Here is a 21,494-nt window from a genome sequence, read left to right as displayed (position 1 = left end):
TTGCTCGCTAATTCAAAAACAAAGAAAAACAAACGAGTCGTCTGCAGCCAAAATAGTCACTACTCCACTTCCACCACAACGTATGAAGAAGTAGTTTGTCCTCAGTTTTCGCAATTTAAAAAGACGATCCCAGTTTAAACTAGGACTCAGTAAAAACAAACATTCAAAGATTCGATTAAGAAAAATCGTTGAAGGTTTGTAAAAATGCGTTTTGTTCAGTTCAGATTACTCAAGGACACGATCAAAGCCACACGAATTGGACTTCAAAAAAAGAGTGGAGGTATTGTTGACCTCAGTGATGTGTTACCGAATTGTCACTCAATAGTTGAAGCCCTGGGGAAACTAGGAGGAAATGGTCTTATTAAAATAGCTCAAATGAAGTATGTTTTTCATCTGAATAATTAATTTATCCCAATCAAAGAGTTAACAAGATCTTGAAAATTAATTTACAGTTTGGCAAATAAAGAAACAAGTTGCAGCAAAGTTCAACTACTAGCTCCCATAACATCCCCAGACAAAATTTTTTGTATTGGATTAAACTACAGAGACACTTGTAAAGAACTGGGATTTGCACCACCAGATGAGCCTCTTGTTTTCTCAAAGTTTTCTAATTCAATTACTGGACCTTTTGACAAAATAAAGAATCCTGACATTTCAAAGGTTAAAATGTACACAAATTTCATCTCTGCACTCAGTCTTTCAAGAATTTTAATAATTTAAATGTTTCGTTTATCCTGACAGGAAGTATTTTGGGAAGCCGAACTGGCCGTTGTTTTGGGGAAAAAAGGAAAGAATATTGAAGCTAGCGAAGCAAAAGATTACGTTTTCGGCTACACAGTTGCGAACGACTTGACTGCACTCGACTGGCACAAGAAAAACGGTGGTCAGTGGCTACTCGGGAAAACAATGGACGGCTTCTGTCCCATAGGGCCAAACATCCTGACATCTGACAAAGTTCCCGACCCACACAACTTGAAAATTTCATGTAGCGTGAATGGCAAAATCAAACAAACAAGCAACACCAATCAGCTCATTCACGGAGTCTTTGACTGCATTTCCTTTTTGTCAAAGTATGTAACATTATTAATTTGATGTCACCAATCTCATGTTAATACGTTGACAATAACCACCAGGTTTTGCACACTGCTTCCTGGTGATATAATTTTAACTGGAACACCCCCAGGATCTGGTGGATTTGCAAAACCTCCTCAATTCTTACAGGTACATTTCGTATTTTTGTTACCCATTAAGAAACATTCCTAAGACTTTCTTTCGACAACAAAAAATTCAAAGGAAGGAGACGTCGTGGAATGCGAAATTGAACTATTAGGAAAGATCCGAAACCAGATGGAATAGTTGTCATCCCGCATTGATTAGTATCCAATACAAAAAGAAACTTCAAATTGTGTTTCGCTTACTTCTATCAACAAAAGCCACCTGATAGTGTTGCGTGTAAATAGCGTGTAAAAAAGATTCACCAACCTCAAAGGTGTTCGTGTCGCCAAGAAGCCTATCCGAGATGAACGTAAATGTTATCTGAAAAACAACTCACACTCGCATGTTCGATGTTCGCAAAAGAACTTATATTGAGATAAAGAACGAACAAACGATCAAAAAGTGTGCCTTTTAATGTGGCAGTGAAATATTCTACTCGCCCTTTAAAGTTGACAGTAGCTCGCCACCCTCCCGCAATTCTTTGATAATATCCAAGCCACCGGCGAGATTGCCCTTGACGTAGACTTGAGGATACGTGGGCCAGTTGGAAAACGTTTTTAAGCCCTGCCTCACCTCTTCGTCAGTCAAGATGTCAAAAGTTTCATACGGCAACCTACACCATACACCACAGACGGTTGGTATATTCGAGATCGAGACAAAAAGAGATATTTTTAAGGAACCTACTTGGTATCGTTCAGAATTTCAATTAACTGGCGGGTGAATCCACATTTGGGGACGTGACGGTCGCCTTTAATGAAGGCCATCAGAGGAGCCTTGTTTGTCAGCTGTTTCAATCTGCAATTCATTCACATGGTTATTGATTCATCGAGCTGTAACTCGTAACATTTTAGCTCGATTACCGTTCTTCCAAAGTGCCAGTCTTGGGTAACATTTCAGCCAGATCTCCACTTGCAACCATTTCTTTCATGATGTCTAGCCCACCAATTAGTTCTCCTTTGATGTAAAGCTGTGAATGATCATCAAAAATGTTGAAACATTCATCAAATCTTGTTGAAAAGTATCTTACCTGAGGATATGTTGGCCACTTTGAGTAGATCTTCAAATCTTGCCTCACTTTCTCATCGGTGAAGATGTCAAAGGTGCCGAATTCTGCTTTTAGTTCTTTCAAAATAGCTACTGCTTGCCTGCTAAATCCTTATAATCAAATTAAGAAAATATTAAATAAGAATCCTACACATACTAAATGATAATTATTTAATATTACCACATTGAGGATTTTCAGCATTCCCTTTCATAAACAACATAACAGGTGCTTGATTAATTAACTTTTTCAGGATTTCATCTGAATTTCCAGCAGTTGACTTGGTATTTATAACAGCTTCAACTGGTTTCACATCTCCAGACAAAACAGGGGCAGAAGCAGCTTCCAGAGTTTGTGCTTTGGCATTCTATGAAAACACATTACCAAATTCCGAAATAAAACAATATTCCTGTTGATAAAGAAGTTTGGCTTACATTGTTTTTGACCATTTGTGTGAGCTTAGCTGCATTGGCACCATCTAGACGATCAACTTGCTTCCCCGCCAAGTAGAAAAGGAAGGTGGGGACTGCAGATATCTTACACTGCATAGAAATCTTGGGAAAATTTTCAGCTGGGATTTTAGCAAACATCACTCCCTACAAGAAAAATTATAGCTGTTACAACTTTTAAGAAATTAAAATGTGAAATTCAACCTTTAATTCATCTTCTTTTGACAAGGTATCGAGCACTTCATTCATAGGTTGGCATTCTGAGGCCCATTCAGCAAAGAAGTGAATCACCACAAGTTTAGGACTTTTTCTATAGAAATAATCATTATGAATAAAAATTTGACTGTTACTGTAGTTAATATTTACACAAAAGTCTCAAAGTGCTCTTGCGAAGTCAGTTCCAGAACTCCAGTTTCAGCCATCGTTAATTCGTTATCTTGGGACTGCTTGACTGCTTCAAACAAGATTCGCGATTATCAAAGCGCGCGACTTTTTGGTCTTCGGGACTCAGTCAGGTCAGAGCTCAGAGAGGAAATCAAGCAGACGACGGACGAAAAGCGCGCTTTCGGTTATTGTCCTCACATTTAGGAGATTATAGTAAACCTACCCTACTTCGTGTTTTCGAAACTCGATTCTTCTAGAAAATTTAAAAAGGAGGCGGCTGTTGTTGCTTATAGTATTTCAAAATTCTTCGGAAAAGCATCTCCGTCGAGAAGGATTCAAAAAATGAAACAATAAAAAAAAAATTCTTGCTGCATTCTGAAAACAAAACAATAACAAACAACCGTAGCAGACGACGGGTATGTTCAAATCAGTGTGTGTGAGATTTTAAAGACGTGAAGCGTTTGCTGTGCACGATTTTTTAAAACGAGAATTTACAATAATTTTACTCACAAACTAGAAAAAATCTTGAAATTTACCTTATCTGATCATACTGAATGATTATTTCGTCATGTCAGCTTCGGACCATGAAAATACTTGGAAATTGCTACACCCCGAATTGTTGTCACAAGAGGAGCTTCTCTGTATTCTTAGAGAGGTAACAAACAAAAAACAATTTCAAAGAAATTTCAGAATTTACATTAAATTTTACACATAAATATCCACAGAGAAATGTAAAACTAGATGAGGAAACATCTCAAAATAAAGCTCAACTAGTGGAACTGTTTAAAAGAGTAGCAATGCCCCAGTCACAGCGATCTTGTTTTCAAGACAAGACAAGCAAAATGGAAGTAGACCTGCCATCTTCACCAGTCAAACTGTAAGTTTATTTTTCTTCTTCAATATTTTGATAGATTGGCAATTTTCTGAAGTGCACTACTCTTTGTGTGGCTACAGAAACTCACTTTCAAGAGGATATCAGTTGAAACAAAGTTCTGGTTCCACAACATCCAGCATATCGCACAGCAACATTGCAAGCCAGCTAAATAAAGTCAAACTCAAGCGCAATGCATCTGAAATGAGTGAGTGTACTTCTACAGATGGAGCAAGTCCTACTAAGAAAAGGGAAAAGATAACATGGCCTTAACTTGAATAATGTATTGGATGTCTTTTAAACCACTGCCTCATTTGGGAGCATTGACATATGAATAGGCATTTTTGTAGGGTTTCCAGAGGACTTTTTGCAATAAAATGTTCACAATCTTTGGATTAATGTCTAAAAGATATCTGACTTGAATGATAGGCAATTGATTTATTGTAAGTTACTATCTGGACAAGTAAGTTTTTCCTGATTTGGGTAGCATGTTTGTCCCAAAGTGTAGGAGGCAATCAGTACAGTAGCGTTGTTAACTGGACATCCCTGTGGGCTGATCCACTCCCTGTCAGTCTCCCCGTCGAAGTTGCCGCACAAACCACAGTGTTGATTTTTGTGAAACCAAGTGGGAAACACGGCAACGTGACTCCCGCTGTAGTGCACTAAAAGTCCAGCTCCAGGTGAAGAGATGATGTAAATAGGCGCTTGATATCGTACCCTATGATTTTTAAAGGTTAATGACTGTCGAAATCTGTTTTTCTCTTTTATTTTCAACTTACTTTAAAACGTAGAAATTGTCTCTTCCCTCTGGTAGAGTGTATGAATTATTTGATACATCTATTTCGAGGTCGTTTGCCCTGACGGTAAATTGCTTTCGTCGACCGCTTTCGTCTGGCATAATTTCAATCGTATGTCCACCTACTTGTACTTTTGTTGCCTAATTTTTTTTTAAACGTTAATCGCATTGAAAGAAAGGGAAAAAGAGGAATATTTTTACCAGTGGGTAGAGTCCGGTCGTACGCCGAACAAAAACACCAAAGAGGGGATTTGATCCGCAGTCACTCGTGACTAGTGTGTAACAAGGAGAAAAGGTGTTGTTGAATTTGAATTTGTCCAATGTTCGGATATACTGTGACGTCACAAGGCACGAGGCTAAAATAAAAGGAGAAGAAATTTGAATGACGTTATAAATTACATTTGTAATGATGAAATCATTTACGGATGACGTCGCCCTCGTAAGCGATCCTAGCCGTCTGCGAAATACTTGTCGATGGCAATAGGAATTGGCCAACGGGTATATTGATATGGTCGTATCGTTCGATGACGTTGTTAGTAGCCCAGTGCAAGTTGACCATCTGATGACCCTCTTCTACTTTATCCGGTAGAAAAGTTACGTTGACTTGCATACGTCCGACTTCCTTGCTCTGTCCAACTTGTTCTGAATTGGCGTTGGGTTCGGCCTTCCAGTAAGGCAAAAGGGACAGACTGATGAGGTCTCCTACTTTCCCCATCATTTTCTCCAGCTGGAATGGAACAGCTGCGAATCTAAACTCGAAATTGTAGTTTGAAAGCGTAGTAAAGTCGAGTGCGGCACGGTAGCAGGCTTCCGTTTGAGGAACGATTCCTGGGGCCCAGTTTTGATTTTTCTTTTCTCTTTCGCATTCTTTGTACGGCCAAATGTTGGCTGCACTTCTCCTTTGCATCACCCAGCTACCAGCTGAGGCCTTGATTCCCATTTTAAACCGAAATTGATCGGTTGGGCACTGAATAGAGTTAAAAAAAGGAAAATCGTTAAATTGTAGCTGTAATGTTTTTCCCGGCAAAACATCGAATACATGTAGTTCACTAGACCAATAAACCTGTTAAGATGCACATTTGATTGCAACTTTAATTTAACCCTATTTAAGGTAATGAGTCAACCAATTAGAGAACCAATGGGAAAATAAAAACTTTTTCACCAACTTGGGTAGACGAAGAGACGTCTCCCATGACGTATTCAATCGATCCTTGCGCAACGGGGGGTTGGGTGTAACTGGAAATGTCAATGACGTCGACAGGCGTCGGTTGAAATGTTGATTCCGCCTTCAGACATATCAAGAAATCCTTGGGGATGTTGAGCTGTGGCGAACGAGCCACAAAGGCGCGAACGTTGACGTTGTTTCGTGATCCTGCATTCTGTAATTTATTCAAACGTTACTTTTAGATAAAATATCGATCCATATCGATCAATATCGAGATCGAAAAAAGTAAATAATAACTTACCCGATATTCGTAGGTCATGTCAAGTTCTCCTTTGCGATCCGTAGTTGCCGTTTCTCCTTTCCAGTTGACTTCGATTTTGACTGACATTTTTCCCGACTGCCAAGACACTTCCGCATCGTCGCTTACATTCGATTTCATTTTAAAGCGGAAGCTCATCTTTCATTCAAAGGCTTTTATTTTAGAGTTCTATTTCATTTCCAAATGAATGATTCATTGAATACCTCCTTGACGGGAAGATGGCTTGATCTGAAAATCCTACCCCTAAATCCGCAATGGCGGGCTTCCGGCTGGATAAACATGTGATGCTGCAGTTGGAGAAAACTCAAATATGCCCATCCAGCTAGGCTTCCACTATATCAAACATTTTCTGTTTAAATAATACAAAGAACCTTTTAGAAGCAGACCCTGATTGAAAACTTACCGGAAGTTCATACTGAGTGGATTCAGGGCCTCGAGGACCGTTTGAATTTGTTTGCCAACCGAACGACCTCCATCGCAATTGAACACTTGAGCATGCGCTTCCGTGCCCATAAGGGTAGAACTCAAATTGGCAATAGTTTCCTATTTTTTAATAATGCATTTGAACAGCGATTTCTTTGGAATTCAATAACAACTAAACTCACCGTTTTTAAAACTGTGTCTTTTCTTGAAATTACAAACACCGGTAGACACTGCGGACAAGCTCGTTTGACTTTTTCGTAGGAAGACTCGGACGGTCTAAGCGTAAGGATCGTGCGACCAAACGAGCTGATTTCTATGGCATTGGTGGCTGTGAATGAAAGGAAAGCAATTTAAAAATGTTATTCCAACAACGAGTATTCGAATTAAAAGAACCTTTAGGGTTGACAATGGTGACGTCAGTTTGCATTTTTTTAGGGTCGACAATCACTTCGAAACTGAGCGGCACGTTGAAAATGGCCTTGCGGTTACGGACTACTCCCTGGGTAACGTTCAACGGTGTAAAATGAGTCAGGATTCCATGATCCCCGTATATCTCTCCGCTATTGAGTGGTACAACCATCAAAAGGTTATTAAAAATCTCGTAGAAAGAATGGGGGAAAAAAGAAATCCATACTATAAATTGAGGTTGATGTTGCGACCAACTGTTCCGGCTTGTTTGGTTTTCGCTATCGATCCTTTCAAAGAGATGAGGATCGGAGCACTGAAGATGAACGAAACCGGGATACCTAATCCATTGGGCTGAGTGTAAAGTAGAGCACCCGTTGTAGCGTAGCGTTGAATATTAAAAGATAAATCGTGAAGAAATTCCAGATTCGTAGCAGCTAAAATTGAATTCAATTAAAGTTAATTATTATTTCTTTTTTGGTTCGAATAATTTTTCTTACATGCTAACGCCGATGCTAAAAAGTTTTTGTCGAAATTGTAAAACATGATTGTCGCTCCGTGTAATTTAAAGGCAATGTCCAAACTGCTGACTCCCAGTTCTTTCCTGGGTGCAAAATTGAAATCGTCCATCGTTGCGGCAATACGGGACATAACCAAATCTTCCTTTTGTAGGGTCGAACTGAATACACTGGTGATGTATTTTCTCATACCAGACATCCGAACTGTGAACTTGTTAATTGATTCATAAAAATCATTAATTATTTCCCCTTTTGTACTTTTAAGTTTCATGTTTACCGAAAAGGGCTGAACAGTCACTCCTTTGACAAAGTAGAGAACTTTACCGGCCACAAAACCGGTAAGATCGTCAAATTCTGAATTGGTAGTCTTCAAATTGAGTTGGCTGCCAAACGAGGAACGGCTGTCGAGGAAATCGAAAGCGTATTCGGCCGAACTACTCGAAGCGGCCATTTTTTCGTCAGCAAACGCATTAAGAATTTGCTTAGCCCTTGCCCTCCTATTCGTTGATTGATATCGTTATACTAATGCTCGTTAATAGTATTAAGTTACGTCGGTGTCACTTACACATGAGTGTTGCAGGGGTTGTGATTGTTGGCGATGGTTTTGATAGCCGAAATAACGTAATGACGCACTTGGCTGTTATTTTCTCTAGACAGCAACTGCTGCATCAGTTGTAACATTTCTGTAGTAACGTGTTCATCGAGGATCACTTGAGCAGAAGCGATCCTCACTCGGAAACTATCCTTGACATCTCTGAGTAGTCGAACTAAAATATTCCAAACCTAGAAACCCCACCCAAAATGTTTGGTAGATTACAATTTCATCATTTTGAAATTATGTGCATTTTTTTACTTTGGCTTGTGTCTTGTACGGAGCTAAACCTTTGATAATATAGACCCTCAGGTCATTGGCACTCTCGTCATCGAGGGGAGCTCTCTTAATTGCCATTTCCAACATGGAATCCAGTGTGTGGCCATAACCGACATTTTGCAGGGCGTGGACGTAAAGAGCTCGATCGGCAAACGAATTTGAACTTGCTGAATATTTATGAATGGAAATGAGTATGGGGGGGGAAATTGCTTTAATCCTTATTACCACTTACATGCAATAATGCCGTAGTATTTCTTTTGCCATTCGTCGATTTTGACGGTTCGACAGACTCTGGGTGCGGAGCAAGTTCTTCCGACCAAACTGGCAACGGCCAGAATAGCCGCATTTTTAAAAACGTTCAATTGATCGCCTTCGCCCGAAATTTTGGCTTCGGTGATTTGCTGGAATTCCAGCAGTAGCTTCTCTGACGGTTCTTTGACGTAAATTCCAGCGTAAGCAACGAGGCGAGCAGCACTCCATACATCCAGCGATCCTTCGAGGATCAAATCTCTGATGAGAATGACACCAACGTTGCTTCCAGAATGCAGAATCAGATCCAAAAAAATGTTTCTGTTTTAAACAAAATGCAAAGTTTCGATTATTTCCTTTGTTGGAATATAATGAAATTCAATTGAGTATACCTGGCCGAGTGGAGTTTTTCATTTTTGGGAGCAATGGCTAATTCCTTGTAAAGGGCCTTGGCATTAGCATAATCCAAGGATCCCAGTTGATATGAGATGGCTGAAAGAGGTAGGACGTCCATGCTAATCCGTTGTTCCGAAGTGTACGATTCGGCCGATAGAAACTCGACGGCATTAATGAGATCGAGTTGGCTCCTGCGACGAAGATTTTCTTGGCCGTAGATCAATGACTCTGGGTGCAGCATGAGATTCTGTGCCGCTTTCAGGTCCAATGTCTTTTCCTCGCGTTGAAAGACAAACTTTAAATGGTCTTTGAATGCCAACTTGGCCGGAGTGATTGACTCGGTCGAACGTCGCGTTTTTTCCAGATGCAGCGTAACACTGTCAAAAAAAAAAGGATCAAGCCAAGTTTTTGTATATCGATTAAAAAGAGGGCAAAAAAGTTGTTGGGGATTAGACTATAAATGATGGATGCCATGTAATTACGTACTTTGTTTTGCTCTTCATGGATGACTTGTCGACGCCAAAGGGATCGAGCCATACGACACCGGAAGATTCGATTTTCAAGAGCTCTGGGTAACCGCGATTGATTGCTACGACGTACGTAGCCGTGCTAGTCAACCCTGCGACAGTCTATCCGTGTAATAGAACAAAAACACACAGAAAAAAAGCCATTCTATATATTTCCATCAGCAGCAGATGAGTAGAATGAGGGGGGAAAAGAGAGAGATAATTAATTCATTATACCTGCTGTCCTCCTCCGGGACACGAGGGCATATCGATAAAAGTCCTCCATCGACCCAGTGGCAACTCTGGGCACGAATCCAAGTCCCGATGCTTTGTCACACTGTGCTGGTTCTCACCCATAGGCGAGGAGTAGTAGTTGACTTCGCATTTTCCGTACAGCGATAACTGAAAACATTTCCAAAGGAAAAAAGATAAAAACTTGGTCCTATAATAGGAAGGAAAGAAAGTACTACCTCTTTGTCGCTATAAATGTAATTGTTGATGCCGGATAGATCGACTTGCAGTATCGATGCAATGGAACGCTTAAAGTTGGTCGACCAAAGTGGCTCTTTGTCATCCGGGAAAGCAGCTCCTTCGACCTTTTGTTGCAAAAGAGAATCAATATGATTCAAATGATCTTTCCACTTTTTGATTTTTTGGAAACAAACTTTGGATCCCGAGTAGAGAAGATGAAACGGTTTGCTCAACTGTTCGTTAAGTTCCGTCAATTCGATAAATGAATTGCCAGTCTGAGAAGATTTTTCCCCATGCTTCATCGCCAGAGAAACATTCTTAATCTGTACAAAAACATCAAGTTAAATGGCTTTTTAAATGATTTAGAAAAAAAAACTAACTTTTAAAAGTGATCGCCATTTGGTGTCTTCAACTTTGGTGATGACGTAAAGTTGTCCCCTGAGCCAAGTCGATGTGGCTACCTGATTGTTTACCCCCGAGTCGCTCTCCATCGACGCCTCCCATTCGTATCGATACTCGATACCTTCGCGAAATGGAGGTTTACTTGTCGAGTCTGTCAAAACTTGGTTCGTTGCCAAACCTAATCAGATTTAAATATTAGCAAATTGATTGAGGGAAGCTTCCTTTTTCAGTTACTTACCGAGCAGCAGTAGACAGTAACAGAAGAGACGCATGGTTGTCCGACGGTTGGAAAAGCACTGTCGCTTATTACCAACGAGTGTGTTGGCTTACTGGAGGTTGAAAGCAAGGCAGTTTCAGAATTTATATTAAATCGGCCTTGGCGTTTGGTGATGTTTGTTACTGACTGCTGGCTGGCATATCCTATACTCCGCGTTTTTTCGTTCATTTGTAAACTATGATAAGATGGCTTCTTGTATTTCAAGTTACCTTTGACCTCAGTCGCAGCGCAGCTGGATCATTTTTTTTTTTTCTTTCAGCAAGGGATTTTACTATCTCTTGTTCATCACCCCTTTACTCAATCCGAACATTTCCAAACAGAAATGTAAATAAATTCCATTTTGAGTTTTCGAATAATCCATTGGTCGGTTTAAAGTTCATTGGCCAGGATTCAAATACCTACCAAAAAGTTAATAATGGTTAAAGTATATCGCTATAGGGTTATAATAATTAAGTTGAATTTCAAACCGGAAAGTAGACGTCCGGTTGATGTTTGGGAGGTTGCCACAAGTCTGTCAAATCTGTTTCGGAAATGGAGATGATTACCAAAGTTTAAGGAGAGGTTTATGTAAGATCTGCTGGTAGTCGCAGATCAACATTTGTTTTTGGGTGTCCTTTTTCTCTGCAGGCGATATATGAATTCGATACATCCATGTGCTCAGCAACAACTGGCGAACGAATTGACGTAAACCTCCTAGTTCGAAGAAATTGTAAGAGAAAATGATTAGGTCATGGCTCTTTTTCTAGTTTTCAATTCAGTGTTTTGACAAGAATGCCGCCGCTTCACCATCTGGTCTGCATTGATAATATCAATTAGTTGGGAGAGAACGTATATATTGAGGTTTTCTTACAACTTAAAAAACGTTAACTTATACGGGTTGATAAACATTTTTTTTTTTTTAACGAACATGTCAATCTATAGAATCGCGTCCAAGCGGACAAAATATCTTAGCCTAGTGAGGCGGACGGACGAACATAAAGAATGTCAGTCGGACATGAGAATAACGGTCAAATCTTTCCAGGCATCCATCACATCGTTGAAATCTTCCATGGTTTCCGAGTTGTTGACGTCTTCGAGATCCGCTCCTGCGTTTTCATCTTGAATAAAAATAGAGATTTGGCAACCAAAGGCACTAAGAATATTCACGCAAGGATTACCTTGAACGACGGCATTGGCGAAATCATCGGCCAGAGTAAGAACTGCTTTCCAAAGTTCGGAAATGACGACGTAACGTTCGGTAGACAATTTCGGGTTGTTGATGATTTTGGAAATCAGCTGATGGACGCAGGTTTTATCGATGACCATTCCATTCTTAAAAGAGATAAATTGCTTTTAATTGTTCCTTAGAAGTACCTGTGTGTGTTGTTAATTAGGGATATTGTATACGTACTCTGGCTCCTGCGTTGTGGGTAGCGAAATGAGGCGAAATCATAAGAGTCAGGGCCATGAGGAGTGATGCTGTTGAGGCCCGCTCACTTTTGTAGAGGACAGCAAAATAATCGACGACCAAGTTCATGTCGATACAGCTGAGGGGCAACAAAATGGATGAGAAGGAGCGCAGCAACCAACAGTTTGGCACGTCTGTCATCCGGGACAAAGACATCAATTAATGGACACACACAAAGGCCAGACAATTGTCTCCTGCACGATGACTTTACTTGAGATCCAGACGAGGACTTCCAGTGAAAAGTAAGGTGACCAATTGGGAATCAATTGAAGGATCCCGATGGTTTTCGCAAGTTTGACGAAAACGTACGTGTGCTGCTCAAAAGCGCGGACGTGAAAAGCGAAATGCCAATCGATTTTGCCTTGGAAAAAGTTTTGTCGTTAGTGGTCGGGCAGATTGCGAAGTGTGTCTAATACCTTGTGCATCGATAGGAGCGTAGAGGAGAAGGAGAACGTTCGCCAATTGTGCGGTGCCAATTTGATTGGAAATGAAACCAATCCAGATGGCACGATCGTAATCAGTCACCGATCGATCCAGAAAAAGGAAACGTAAATTTCGGCGTAGAAACAGCTCATTGTCGAGGTCGGTGCCCGGTGGATCGCAGACGAACCGTGAAATCTAATTTGCGTTCAGTCGTTAGACGTATAAAGATATTTGAAACGAGTAAACTAGAAAGTTTTATAAAATACCGAACGATACAGGAACAGACGATCGCTCAGGAATGTAAAAACCTGTGCCAAAAAAGGAAATCAAAAATAAAACCACTCCTTGTAACACACACACGTATAAATTTGCACCTTGAAACATTCTCCCTCGTCCCATCCGGCGATGAATGATTGCAACACAGCGCCAACGAAAGGGAGTGTATCGATTGAGTTGGCAGATTCTTTCTTTTCCACCAAACGTTGGACCTGCAAGTGGAGTCAACTTTTTGAAATAGGCAATCTAAAGCAACGTGAGAGAGTTTTTGTGTAACCGTTTCAATGTGGTGGTAGAAGAATTTGAGTCTGGAATCAACGGTGAAGAGGAAACTGGTGCGTTTCAATAGTTGACCAACGTGGAAACTCTGTCGATTCAGAACAACGTTAAATGTGAGGCACAAATTGATTCATGTTATTTCATTTAGGTGATAATTACGTGACGAAAAATGTGATGATTCGAGGTAGTCAATAGGCGAGCGACTCTTTGTGCGAAATCCTCTCCCATGATGTAGATGTAAATGACTTTTCCCATGGCCTTGGAGGAGATTGCCATTTGACTCAATTCATCCACTGAATAGCCAACGTATTTACAGAGTTAATCAATACAATTGCCACACTAATAAAAAGGGATATAGTTACGTGTAAGACAACGAAAAATGTAGAACATGAGGTCTTCTGTGAGTTTGCCGAACAGGGAATCTTTCAAGTCCGGAGCCAGATGTTGGTCAATCGACATTTCCATAACTTTTCTTTTCTTGTGGCCGAATTTAGACATTATGGACTCTAAGGTATGTTTAAAGCCTCTAGTCGAGGTTGATTGCTTCTTGTCGGTCATTTTCTTTAGATTAATTGTGTTGGTGCACTCGGGAGTAAAATTGGTAGGCCCACCACATCGAGCCGAGGAAAGACTAATGAGTTTTCGTTTTCGATAATCCCTTCCCCTAACCCTAAAATTCGCGCCCAAAAATCTGCACACGTGATCGACGTTGTTGCCAGTTCTTGTATTTATTTAATCATTCTTTTTTTTTAAATAAATATCAACTTATCAAGTATTCATTCTTTTTTAAATAAATACCACGTGGAGCCTTATTTTCCTGTTGAAAACAAAGTGCAGACTATAAATTGGATTATTTAGACTCGTTCTTTTTTCCTAAAACACAGATGGCTCTGCAAGAAGTAGGCGGGGTTTTCCAACCTCCAGAAAACGAGGTATCTAATTTTCCATCATTTAGTCAAAGTGTCTAGCCCTGACTCCATCAGACCACCGTGAAATTATTATTTTAATCCAGATGAAAGCATCCGCTTTTAATGTACGACCTTTTTCAAAAAGATGAGTTGCTAAGCTGAATGCAGTCAGATTCTTTAAACGGCTTTTTATCAGTTGGCAGTCCCCGTCCCCACACAGTCACACACACATCATCGTGCACGGTCTGAACGTTGCAAACTAGTCCAATATTTTATGAACATGCTCTGTATCATTTTCTGTAGGAGCTGAAATCTTCGTGTGTGCACAGGGTAACTATACAAGATCCCGTGTAGACCTTGTAGAAAGGACCGCCTGCTGCGACAGACCAGTCACGATCCGCATGGTATTTATTATTTGCAAGCAGCCCACGCAATTTTCTTGCAAATCTTTGACTGAAAAATGTCCTTTTCATGAATTTTTGGCTGGGGGGAGTGCCGAATGCATCATTTTGTCGATAAGCACTTGTGCACACACTCAGAGTTGCAGAGTCTAGGGAGTTTAGATTATCGCTGGTCGTGAGTCATATTCGATGACGTGCTGCTTATTATTACAAACCATGAAGAGATAACAAAACACAAGAAGGGCATTCACAAAAAACAACTTCGTTCGATCAAAGAATTCGGCTGGGTGGAGAAATGATACATGAAATAGACGTCGGATGTTGGCAGGCGGAAATGTATGGATATGGTTGTTGGTTGGAAGCGATCAAGAGGAAAACGGCGGTCGGCGATAGAATTAAATTTTGGTGTGACCTTTACTGTGTGTCTTGTAACGATTACGTATGCAAAATGCAGACAGGAAAAATATGACTTGGATTTTTTTGTTGCATCACGTTTCCACCAACGTTTCTTTGTCACCATTTTGTTTCCGCTGCCACGTTCCAGAACCAACAAATCAAGCCAAACCCGTTACTTGAATTCCATTCAAATTGTTGTGTGGTACATCATTGATATATATTTGTACGTGTCATGTCGTATCATTGCTCATAGGAACCTGGGGGAGTTCGTTCGGTACGATTAGAAATGGAATCGCTCTTCCATGTCACATACGTTTTTCTTTCATAATAAATCTATATATCTGTACTTGGGCAAAACCCCTCTGCATTATGAATGAATATTTGAGAAGTTTTCTTTTTTTAATGGATTGAATTCGATGTAGAGAAGGATGAATGATAAAATCAATTCGGTTTTGTTGGGGGATTTGTAGGTGGATTTCTGTCGAGTTGGCAACGTTGCGACAGTGCGGCCATATTGGTGGTTTTGACAGAAGAGAAGGGAAAGCTGACTATCCGAGTCGCCCACTGCCCTGTCGACGGCCGTGTCGGTTTCTCCTGTGACGCCCGGCACAAGACCCCCGAAATTTTTTTTTATCGGGAATCGAAAAAGACACAATTCATTCAGCAATAATTATCTGTCGTGCTAATTTTGTGTCCGTGTCTTGGTTTGCAGAAGGAAGAAAGAGCTGTTCTCGTGTCCTTTTTCCTCGTTGAAATTGTGTGTGTGTGTGTGCCCAGTTTGTCTGTCTTTGCCATCCGAAGGGAGTATTGATTTTCGGTGTATGTGTGTCTGAGAGTGTGAGAGCCCAGTGCGTGTGTGTAGCCGACGCCGTCTACCACTAACTATTTGGTGCTTTTTTGGGTGCAATTCTCTCTTTGAAGCTGTCGGTGGGATTGTAGGCCAACCCTCAAAATGACCAAGGACAGATTAGCAGCCCTCAAAGCTGTGAGTATACGTAACCATGTTCTCTTTGTTGTGCACAGCTCTTGTCGCTTGAAATTAATGCCTCGTAGTGCAACACTCATTTACTCCTCTTTTTGCATTCCTGCCGATTCAGGCACAAAGCGAGGATGACGACACAGGGCCAGATGATGTGGCCGTTACTGTTGAGGCCCAGGATGGATACATGGAGGCCTTCTTTGCAGAGGTAACTACCCTTCCGTTGACTTGTTTATTTAATCCCATTACATCTTTCAGCAGTTGGCCATAGCGTAATCATGGTCCGAGCATTTGCATAGACAAGACTCGAAAGAGATGAGGGACATGCACCTGAATAGATAGCACAAGAGTGTTCAGGTTGGAACGTGGAGCAATTTGGCTGATGGTGTTCTTTTCCGATGAGAGAGAGAGAGATAGCAGAGGGTGGAATTCATTAGCCATAATTGTGTTTGCGATTGGCTCTCATTCATGTTGGTAGTCTGCTTTTGATAGCGTGGCCAATAGTAGCGTAATGACAAGAGGCGCGGTAGCATCAGGAGCCCCTGATGAATTGCAGGGGGAATTGCATCAGCAGAACGCTGTAGAAGAGAGAGAGAAGCACTAGGCTTCTAGTCTTGAGCATTAAAATCTTGTTTCTTTCTTTCTCTCGTTGTTTGTTTCAAAGTAAAACTATATCCACCCCATCAGAGTGAGGCTTCCTTTCATCTACGACTGCGCAATCCCCTCTCGAGCTAAGAAATAGTCCATCACTTAAAGAATCTCGTGAACGAGGGGGGGAAAAAGTTTGCTAAGTTGTAATGATGAACGGCACACACACAGGGACACAACCACCATTGAGAAGGAAGGGCTTTGTTTGTTGGTTGACTGGCATGAAGACATGGTAGAGTAGCCTAGGCGTGCGGTAATCGAACGGAAGATGCGGCCGGGCGTGAAAAGCTGCTGGACATGTGATGGACGATTGGAATCGCTTTTCTATTTGTGTGGAAAATGAAAGAAAAATGTCAGAGGAGGTCAGCGATCTTTTTTGCGTGAGAGATGGATTCGATTTCATATGTGTGTGCTCTCATTTTATCATGCCAATTTTGCACATTTCAGGAGCACCGAGTTAAAGTCTTTGCACTCGAGTGGGCGCTCCATCACATTAAACTACGTACCCTCATTGATCAGTTCCGCAACTGCCTTTACCCAATCTTTTTATGCGTCAGCATCCCCACCCCGACCAAATCCTTGCCACCTCGTCGAGCTTATGCAACGTCACTGTATCAAATCTTCTTTTTTATTTTAAAGCTCCTTTTTATTTCCAAAAGGAGGCGACTATCCTCCTTTTCTTCTCGAGTGGTTTTTTTTTTCTTTTTGTTTGCTCGGAATTGTGACGCCCACACGCACGAACCGTCCCTGCCAACTCGTAACCTTCCCGCGGACAATTTGGAATCGGGCCGAATTTCAATAATGCCCCCCTCCTTCCACAATGCGCCACTCTCCCGTCACCAGGGGGGAAAGAAGTTTAAAGGCCTAATCAATACCTTTGTACTGATTTATTTTCGAGCCATTTAACTCTCCGCCGATTGTTCATTCAAACTTTTTTTCGTCGGCAGGGAAACGTTGGACCCTCCCACGTTTTTTTTTTTATTATTAGGAGGCGATCATTACTAGTACCGTGCATATACAATAGTCTCAAACCCAAACCCCCTCCCTCCCGATTCTCAATGTGTGTGGAGTAATGCGTGCGCCGCCCGGGCGGACAGGGTGTGTGCGTTCGGGACTCAAAGTCACATACATCGATCGATGGCAAAGGGAAAAGAGAAAACTAGCAGCCGTGGTGGTGGTAATGGAAGAGTAACCCTCTCGCTCTCCAAAGGGATGAAAAGTATAGACGCAAAAATGAAATAAACCAAGTATATAGGAGGAGTTGCCATCTTCTTCCATCTTTTAAAAAAAGGCAACTTTCTTTTCTTTTTGGCTGGCCATGGACGGAGTTTTCTCGGCCGAATGGCCACAATATCTGGGGGAAAAGAACGATGATGATGATGTAATCGATAATCGATAGTCTCTACCACCACAGGATTAGGGAATATATAAAAAGAGGCCAGCAGGGGATGGATGGATGAGGATTACATTGAGCCAGGCTACAAGAAGGGGCGGCCATTTTTTTGTAACTTTTGGATTTAACTCAAATCAGGTCATTTATATTCGCTGTTTTGATTGGATGACAGGTGAACGAGATACGGGAGAATATAGACAAGATACAGGCCAATGTAGAAGAGGTCAAGAAGAAACACAGCGCCATCCTGTCGGCCCCGCAAACGGACGAAAGTAAATATATAGTTATACCATTTGTGCCATTACCGTCAGCGGATCTAAATTTGATTTCCCTTTTTATTTGCAGAGGTGAAGCAGGAGCTCGAGGATCTGATGGCCGACATCAAGAAAACGGCCAATAAAGTTCGATCGAAGCTGAAAGGTAACGGTTGGATTGACCTTTTGTTGTTCGATTAACGATAATGACATTTGCACTGATTCGATTTGCAGTCATCGAACAAAATATCGAACATGAGGAGCAAACGAATAAATCGTCGGCTGATTTGCGGATACGTAAAACTCAGCACTCGACACTTTCCCGTAAATTCGTCGAGGTCATGACCGAATACAACCGCACGCAGACCGACTACCGTGAGCGATGCAAGGGTCGCATCCAGCGCCAACTCGAAATCAGTACGACTTTATTTCTTTCTTGCCAGCCCATTTGGAAATTATTCAAATTGACTTTCAACTTTGTTTCTTTCATGTGCAAACATCAGCCGGGCGCACGACTACCAACGAAGAGCTTGAGGAAATGTTGGAACAAGGCAATCCGGCCGTTTTCACTCAAGGCGTAAGACATTTGCTGGCTGTTTGCTCTTTCAATTAGGCCACAACTTACATTGTTCTGTTCGTTTTTGCAGATCATTATGGAGACGCAGCAGGCCAGGCAGACGCTGGCGGACATTGAGGCTCGTCACGCCGACATTATGAAATTGGAGAACTCGATCCGCGAACTGCATGACATGTTTATGGACATGGCCATGCTGGTCGAGAACCAGGTACGCATTTAAACAACACACGCCGATTTGATATAAAACGTAACGATTATCTTTGATGTGTCTTTGGCTGCTGCTGAATAGGGTGAAATGATCGATCGGATCGAGTACAATGTGGAACACGCCGTCGACTACGTTCAGACCGCCACTCAAGACACGAAAAAGGCACTGAAGTATCAAAGCAAAGCTCGACGGGTAAGTTTTCAGTTTTTGATCCTCTTTTCTTCTTTTTTGGAATTTCCACTCGATAGAATAGTAGACGTCGATCGTAGTTGATATAAAAAAAGGGGGAGGATTCATTTTTTATTTTACTTTGCTCTTTTTTATTGTTGACGTTTCTATAGCTGGCATGTCTATGAAAAAAACTTTTTATTCTACATTTTTTCACATTTATTTTTATATATACGAGTCACGGACAAGTTGAAATAGAATTTTATCTTAAAAATTTTTTTATAGCAGCCAGTAGATGGGCTATGCTGCAAAATTTGGCTGAATGCTTATTATTTTTTATTCATTTATTATTATTTGGTCAAATTATTTGTTTGGTTTGTTTATTCGTTTATTTTTTATTTCCCGTGTAGAAAAAGATATTTATTATCATCTGCGTCAGCATCACGCTGGTCATCGTCTTGGCCCTCATCATCGGATTTACAGTTCCTTAGTAGTCGAATTTGTTGTACATAAAATAATCGCAACACACACAAGAACACGTTACGTTTTCCATTGAAAAAAAACATACAAAGAGATAACAAAATCAATTGTATTTAAACATTTACGAAAAGAGGAGAGACAACATTTTGATGATTGTGTGTGAATGCGCAACGGCCTACAGGAATCGATGAGAACCGCCTCCGCTGTCTGCCTCTCTTTTTCTTTAGAAAATTTACTTAAAAGCATTTGAAAATAACACACGCGTCTAAAACAAAATACCGGGAGAACAAGACTTACCAAGAGAAATAGAAATTTTCCCTTCTAAATTTTTTTCTTTTGTTTCTTTGATTCCTTCGCTATAATTGAATTGCAATTAACCTTTGTGTGTGTGCTATTTTATTGTTTAGTTTTTTTTTGTCATTTTTGGTTTATTTTTTCCCCTCGAAGATTATTTGATTGGTGCCACCCTCTGGAACGAGTTGATTAGTGCGCATGTGTCGTATGTGTGTGTGTGTAAAATAGGAGAATGGGGTGGGTGGAATGATAAAATCATCTTTTTTTCCTTTTTTTCAAACTCTTTACACATTTGGCTGTTGTTTAATTTTTTCCTTCTTGTGTTGCCCCGTGTACATAATTTGCTGTACATTCAAGTATAAAAACAACAACCAATTGACGACAACCAAACACAGTAGTGGAATGGACTTTTCTATTAATTTGATTTTTCTTTCAATTTTTGAATAAAACGACGCTCCTATTTTGAGTCTCTCGTGGGATTGCAGCTGCCTTTTCTGTTGGACAATTTTTTTTTCTTTCCTTTTTGTTGTGACTGGAATTGAACAACAAAAGAACTTTTGTGTAGCTTTTTGGCTTCCAGCATTTGAATTAGTTGATGAAGGAAAGGAAAAAAAGAGCTAACCAATCTTCTCTCTCTGTCTCTCTTTTCTGTCTCTCCTTGATTGCCTTCCTCTCTGTGGCACAACAACAACACTTTTGGGGTGTGTCGTTTGTTGTTTTGGTTGTTACCTGTGTTGCGGCTATTTGCAGAAGAAGATTATGATCATGATTTGTTTGGCCATATTGGGAGTCATCTTGGCCTCTACCATTGGAGGATACTTTGGATTGTAATTCGTTTTTATTAAAAAAGAAAAAATTAACCAACCAACTGCCCAATCAAAAGCTTCACAAAAGGCTTTTGTGTGTCCGCCAGCCTGAATCAAACAACGCCGAGGCAACCAAGTAAAGAACCTAAAAATGTCTTCTTTGTTTCCTTCAAAAAATTCAATCTGTTTGTAGCCAGAAAAAAAACAACCAAAAAAGGGCCTCTCCCAACTTAAAAAAAACCCCAAAAAATATATGTTTCGTTTTTCATTTCGATATATAATTCTCATTTTGAATTCCTCAAATTTGTGTGTGAATTTTTATCGGTTGGCTGACGAAATAATTTGTAGAGAAGCCAGTTTTTGCTTTTTATTCGGTTTGAACACACGAACCCTTTTCTTACTTTTACACACACACACACTTAAGAGAAAAAATTCAAAAGAAGACAACAAAAAAAAATTAATAAAAAAGTAACGAAATGAATTATAGTTGAATGTCCCTGAAGCTGCTATTAAAAAAGAAAAAAACTGATGTTTAATGGACATTTTCCTCGTCATATGCAGTAGCCTCGATTTTCCATTGTTTTTTCTTTATTATCTCTTTAACTTCCCTTTCTCTGTAAGTATTATAATGTTTGACACACACACACACGCATGTGAACCCAGTCAGATGTTGTTATTGAATCAGCTCGGTACTTATTATTATTATTATTATAAATATGATGACGATGTATCTATGCATTTCCCCCGCCAACTGGAAGGTCTGGGGGTTTGTTACGTTTCAAACCAAAACATTTTTTG

The 21,494-nt window shown here is 40.5% G+C and overlaps 6 protein-coding genes across 9 annotated transcripts in view; 3 read left to right on the top strand and 3 right to left on the bottom strand.

Moving 5' to 3' along the window:
• Positions 1–3,238, bottom strand: part of LOC124208867 (glutaredoxin-3-like) — a 41,169-nt gene extending 37,931 nt beyond the window's left edge. The window contains exons 1-8 of one of the 3 annotated variants that reach the window (XM_046606731.1): positions 3,073–3,238; positions 2,911–3,016; positions 2,692–2,853; positions 2,441–2,624; positions 2,243–2,370; positions 2,076–2,182; positions 1,900–2,010; positions 1,562–1,828 (exon numbers count right to left, since the gene is read on the bottom strand). In XM_046606731.1, the coding sequence (XP_046462687.1) occupies positions 1,648–1,828; positions 1,900–2,010; positions 2,076–2,182; positions 2,243–2,370; positions 2,441–2,624; positions 2,692–2,853; positions 2,911–3,016; positions 3,073–3,128 (1,035 nt within the window). In that variant the 5' untranslated portion in view covers positions 3,129–3,238 and the 3' untranslated portion in view covers positions 1,562–1,647. Of the gene's footprint in view, positions 1–1,482; positions 1,829–1,899; positions 2,011–2,075; positions 2,183–2,242; positions 2,371–2,440; positions 2,625–2,691; positions 2,854–2,910; positions 3,017–3,072 lie in introns of those variants that run through there. The other 2 variants (XM_046606730.1, XM_046606727.1) reach the window with 2 other exon arrangements.
• On the top strand, positions 42–1,403 carry LOC124208870 (fumarylacetoacetate hydrolase domain-containing protein 2-like). Its single transcript, XM_046606735.1, has 5 exons — positions 42–380; positions 453–660; positions 742–1,070; positions 1,134–1,221; positions 1,294–1,403. The coding sequence occupies exons 1-5, from the start codon at positions 205–207 to the stop codon at positions 1,354–1,356; spliced, it is 864 nt and encodes a 287-aa protein (XP_046462691.1). The 5' UTR covers positions 42–204; the 3' UTR covers positions 1,357–1,403.
• Positions 3,239–3,488: 250 nt separating the features above from the next.
• On the top strand, positions 3,489–4,354 carry LOC124209683. Its single transcript, XM_046607782.1, has 3 exons — positions 3,489–3,745; positions 3,816–3,967; positions 4,045–4,354. The coding sequence occupies exons 1-3, from the start codon at positions 3,659–3,661 to the stop codon at positions 4,232–4,234; spliced, it is 429 nt and encodes a 142-aa protein (XP_046463738.1). The 5' UTR covers positions 3,489–3,658; the 3' UTR covers positions 4,235–4,354.
• On the bottom strand, positions 4,231–10,899 carry LOC124209680. Its single transcript, XM_046607778.1, has 23 exons — positions 10,721–10,899; positions 10,461–10,660; positions 10,275–10,403; positions 10,080–10,205; positions 9,847–10,011; positions 9,590–9,732; positions 9,100–9,480; positions 8,691–9,028; positions 8,441–8,625; positions 8,153–8,370; positions 7,865–8,084; positions 7,570–7,798; positions 7,299–7,506; positions 7,058–7,224; positions 6,847–6,992; positions 6,645–6,784; positions 6,445–6,574; positions 6,224–6,379; positions 5,924–6,136; positions 5,181–5,724; positions 4,959–5,113; positions 4,741–4,898; positions 4,231–4,679 (listed from the first exon to the last, which is right to left on the bottom strand). Exons 1-23 carry the CDS (start codon positions 10,752–10,754, stop codon positions 4,400–4,402), a joined length of 4,665 nt encoding a protein of 1,554 aa, XP_046463734.1. The 5' UTR covers positions 10,755–10,899; the 3' UTR covers positions 4,231–4,399.
• A 676-nt stretch (positions 10,900–11,575) lies between these two features.
• On the bottom strand, positions 11,576–14,007 carry LOC124209681 (F-box only protein 47-like). The gene is made up of 10 exons (XM_046607779.1): positions 13,547–14,007; positions 13,344–13,477; positions 13,183–13,272; positions 13,004–13,117; positions 12,896–12,937; positions 12,623–12,824; positions 12,418–12,567; positions 12,150–12,340; positions 11,917–12,070; positions 11,576–11,856 (listed from the first exon to the last, which is right to left on the bottom strand). The coding sequence occupies exons 1-10, from the start codon at positions 13,740–13,742 to the stop codon at positions 11,744–11,746; spliced, it is 1,386 nt and encodes a 461-aa protein (XP_046463735.1). The 5' UTR covers positions 13,743–14,007; the 3' UTR covers positions 11,576–11,743.
• Positions 14,008–14,137: 130 nt separating this feature from the next.
• LOC124209682 (syntaxin-1A-like) lies at positions 14,138–21,487 on the top strand. 2 transcript variants are annotated; one of them, XM_046607780.1, is made up of 11 exons: positions 14,138–14,335; positions 14,396–14,496; positions 15,360–15,874; positions 15,987–16,076; positions 18,082–18,181; positions 18,255–18,329; positions 18,398–18,580; positions 18,667–18,740; positions 18,811–18,948; positions 19,030–19,140; positions 19,527–21,487. In XM_046607780.1, the coding sequence occupies exons 3-11, from the start codon at positions 15,842–15,844 to the stop codon at positions 19,605–19,607; spliced, it is 885 nt and encodes a 294-aa protein (XP_046463736.1). In that variant the 5' UTR covers positions 14,138–14,335; positions 14,396–14,496; positions 15,360–15,841; the 3' UTR covers positions 19,608–21,487. The 2 variants fall into 2 exon arrangements, with proteins under 2 accessions (XP_046463736.1, XP_046463737.1); XM_046607781.1 differs by having other exon boundaries at positions 14,140–14,335; positions 20,641–21,487.
• Positions 21,488–21,494: the final 7 nt, after the last annotated feature.

The sequence above is a fragment of the Daphnia pulex genome, chromosome 12 (genome assembly GCF_021134715.1).
Source record: "Daphnia pulex isolate KAP4 chromosome 12, ASM2113471v1".
NCBI lineage: Eukaryota > Metazoa > Arthropoda > Branchiopoda > Diplostraca > Daphniidae > Daphnia > Daphnia pulex.
The sequence above is the reverse complement of the archived record's forward strand: the minus strand, read 5'-3'. Positions and strand labels throughout refer to the sequence as shown.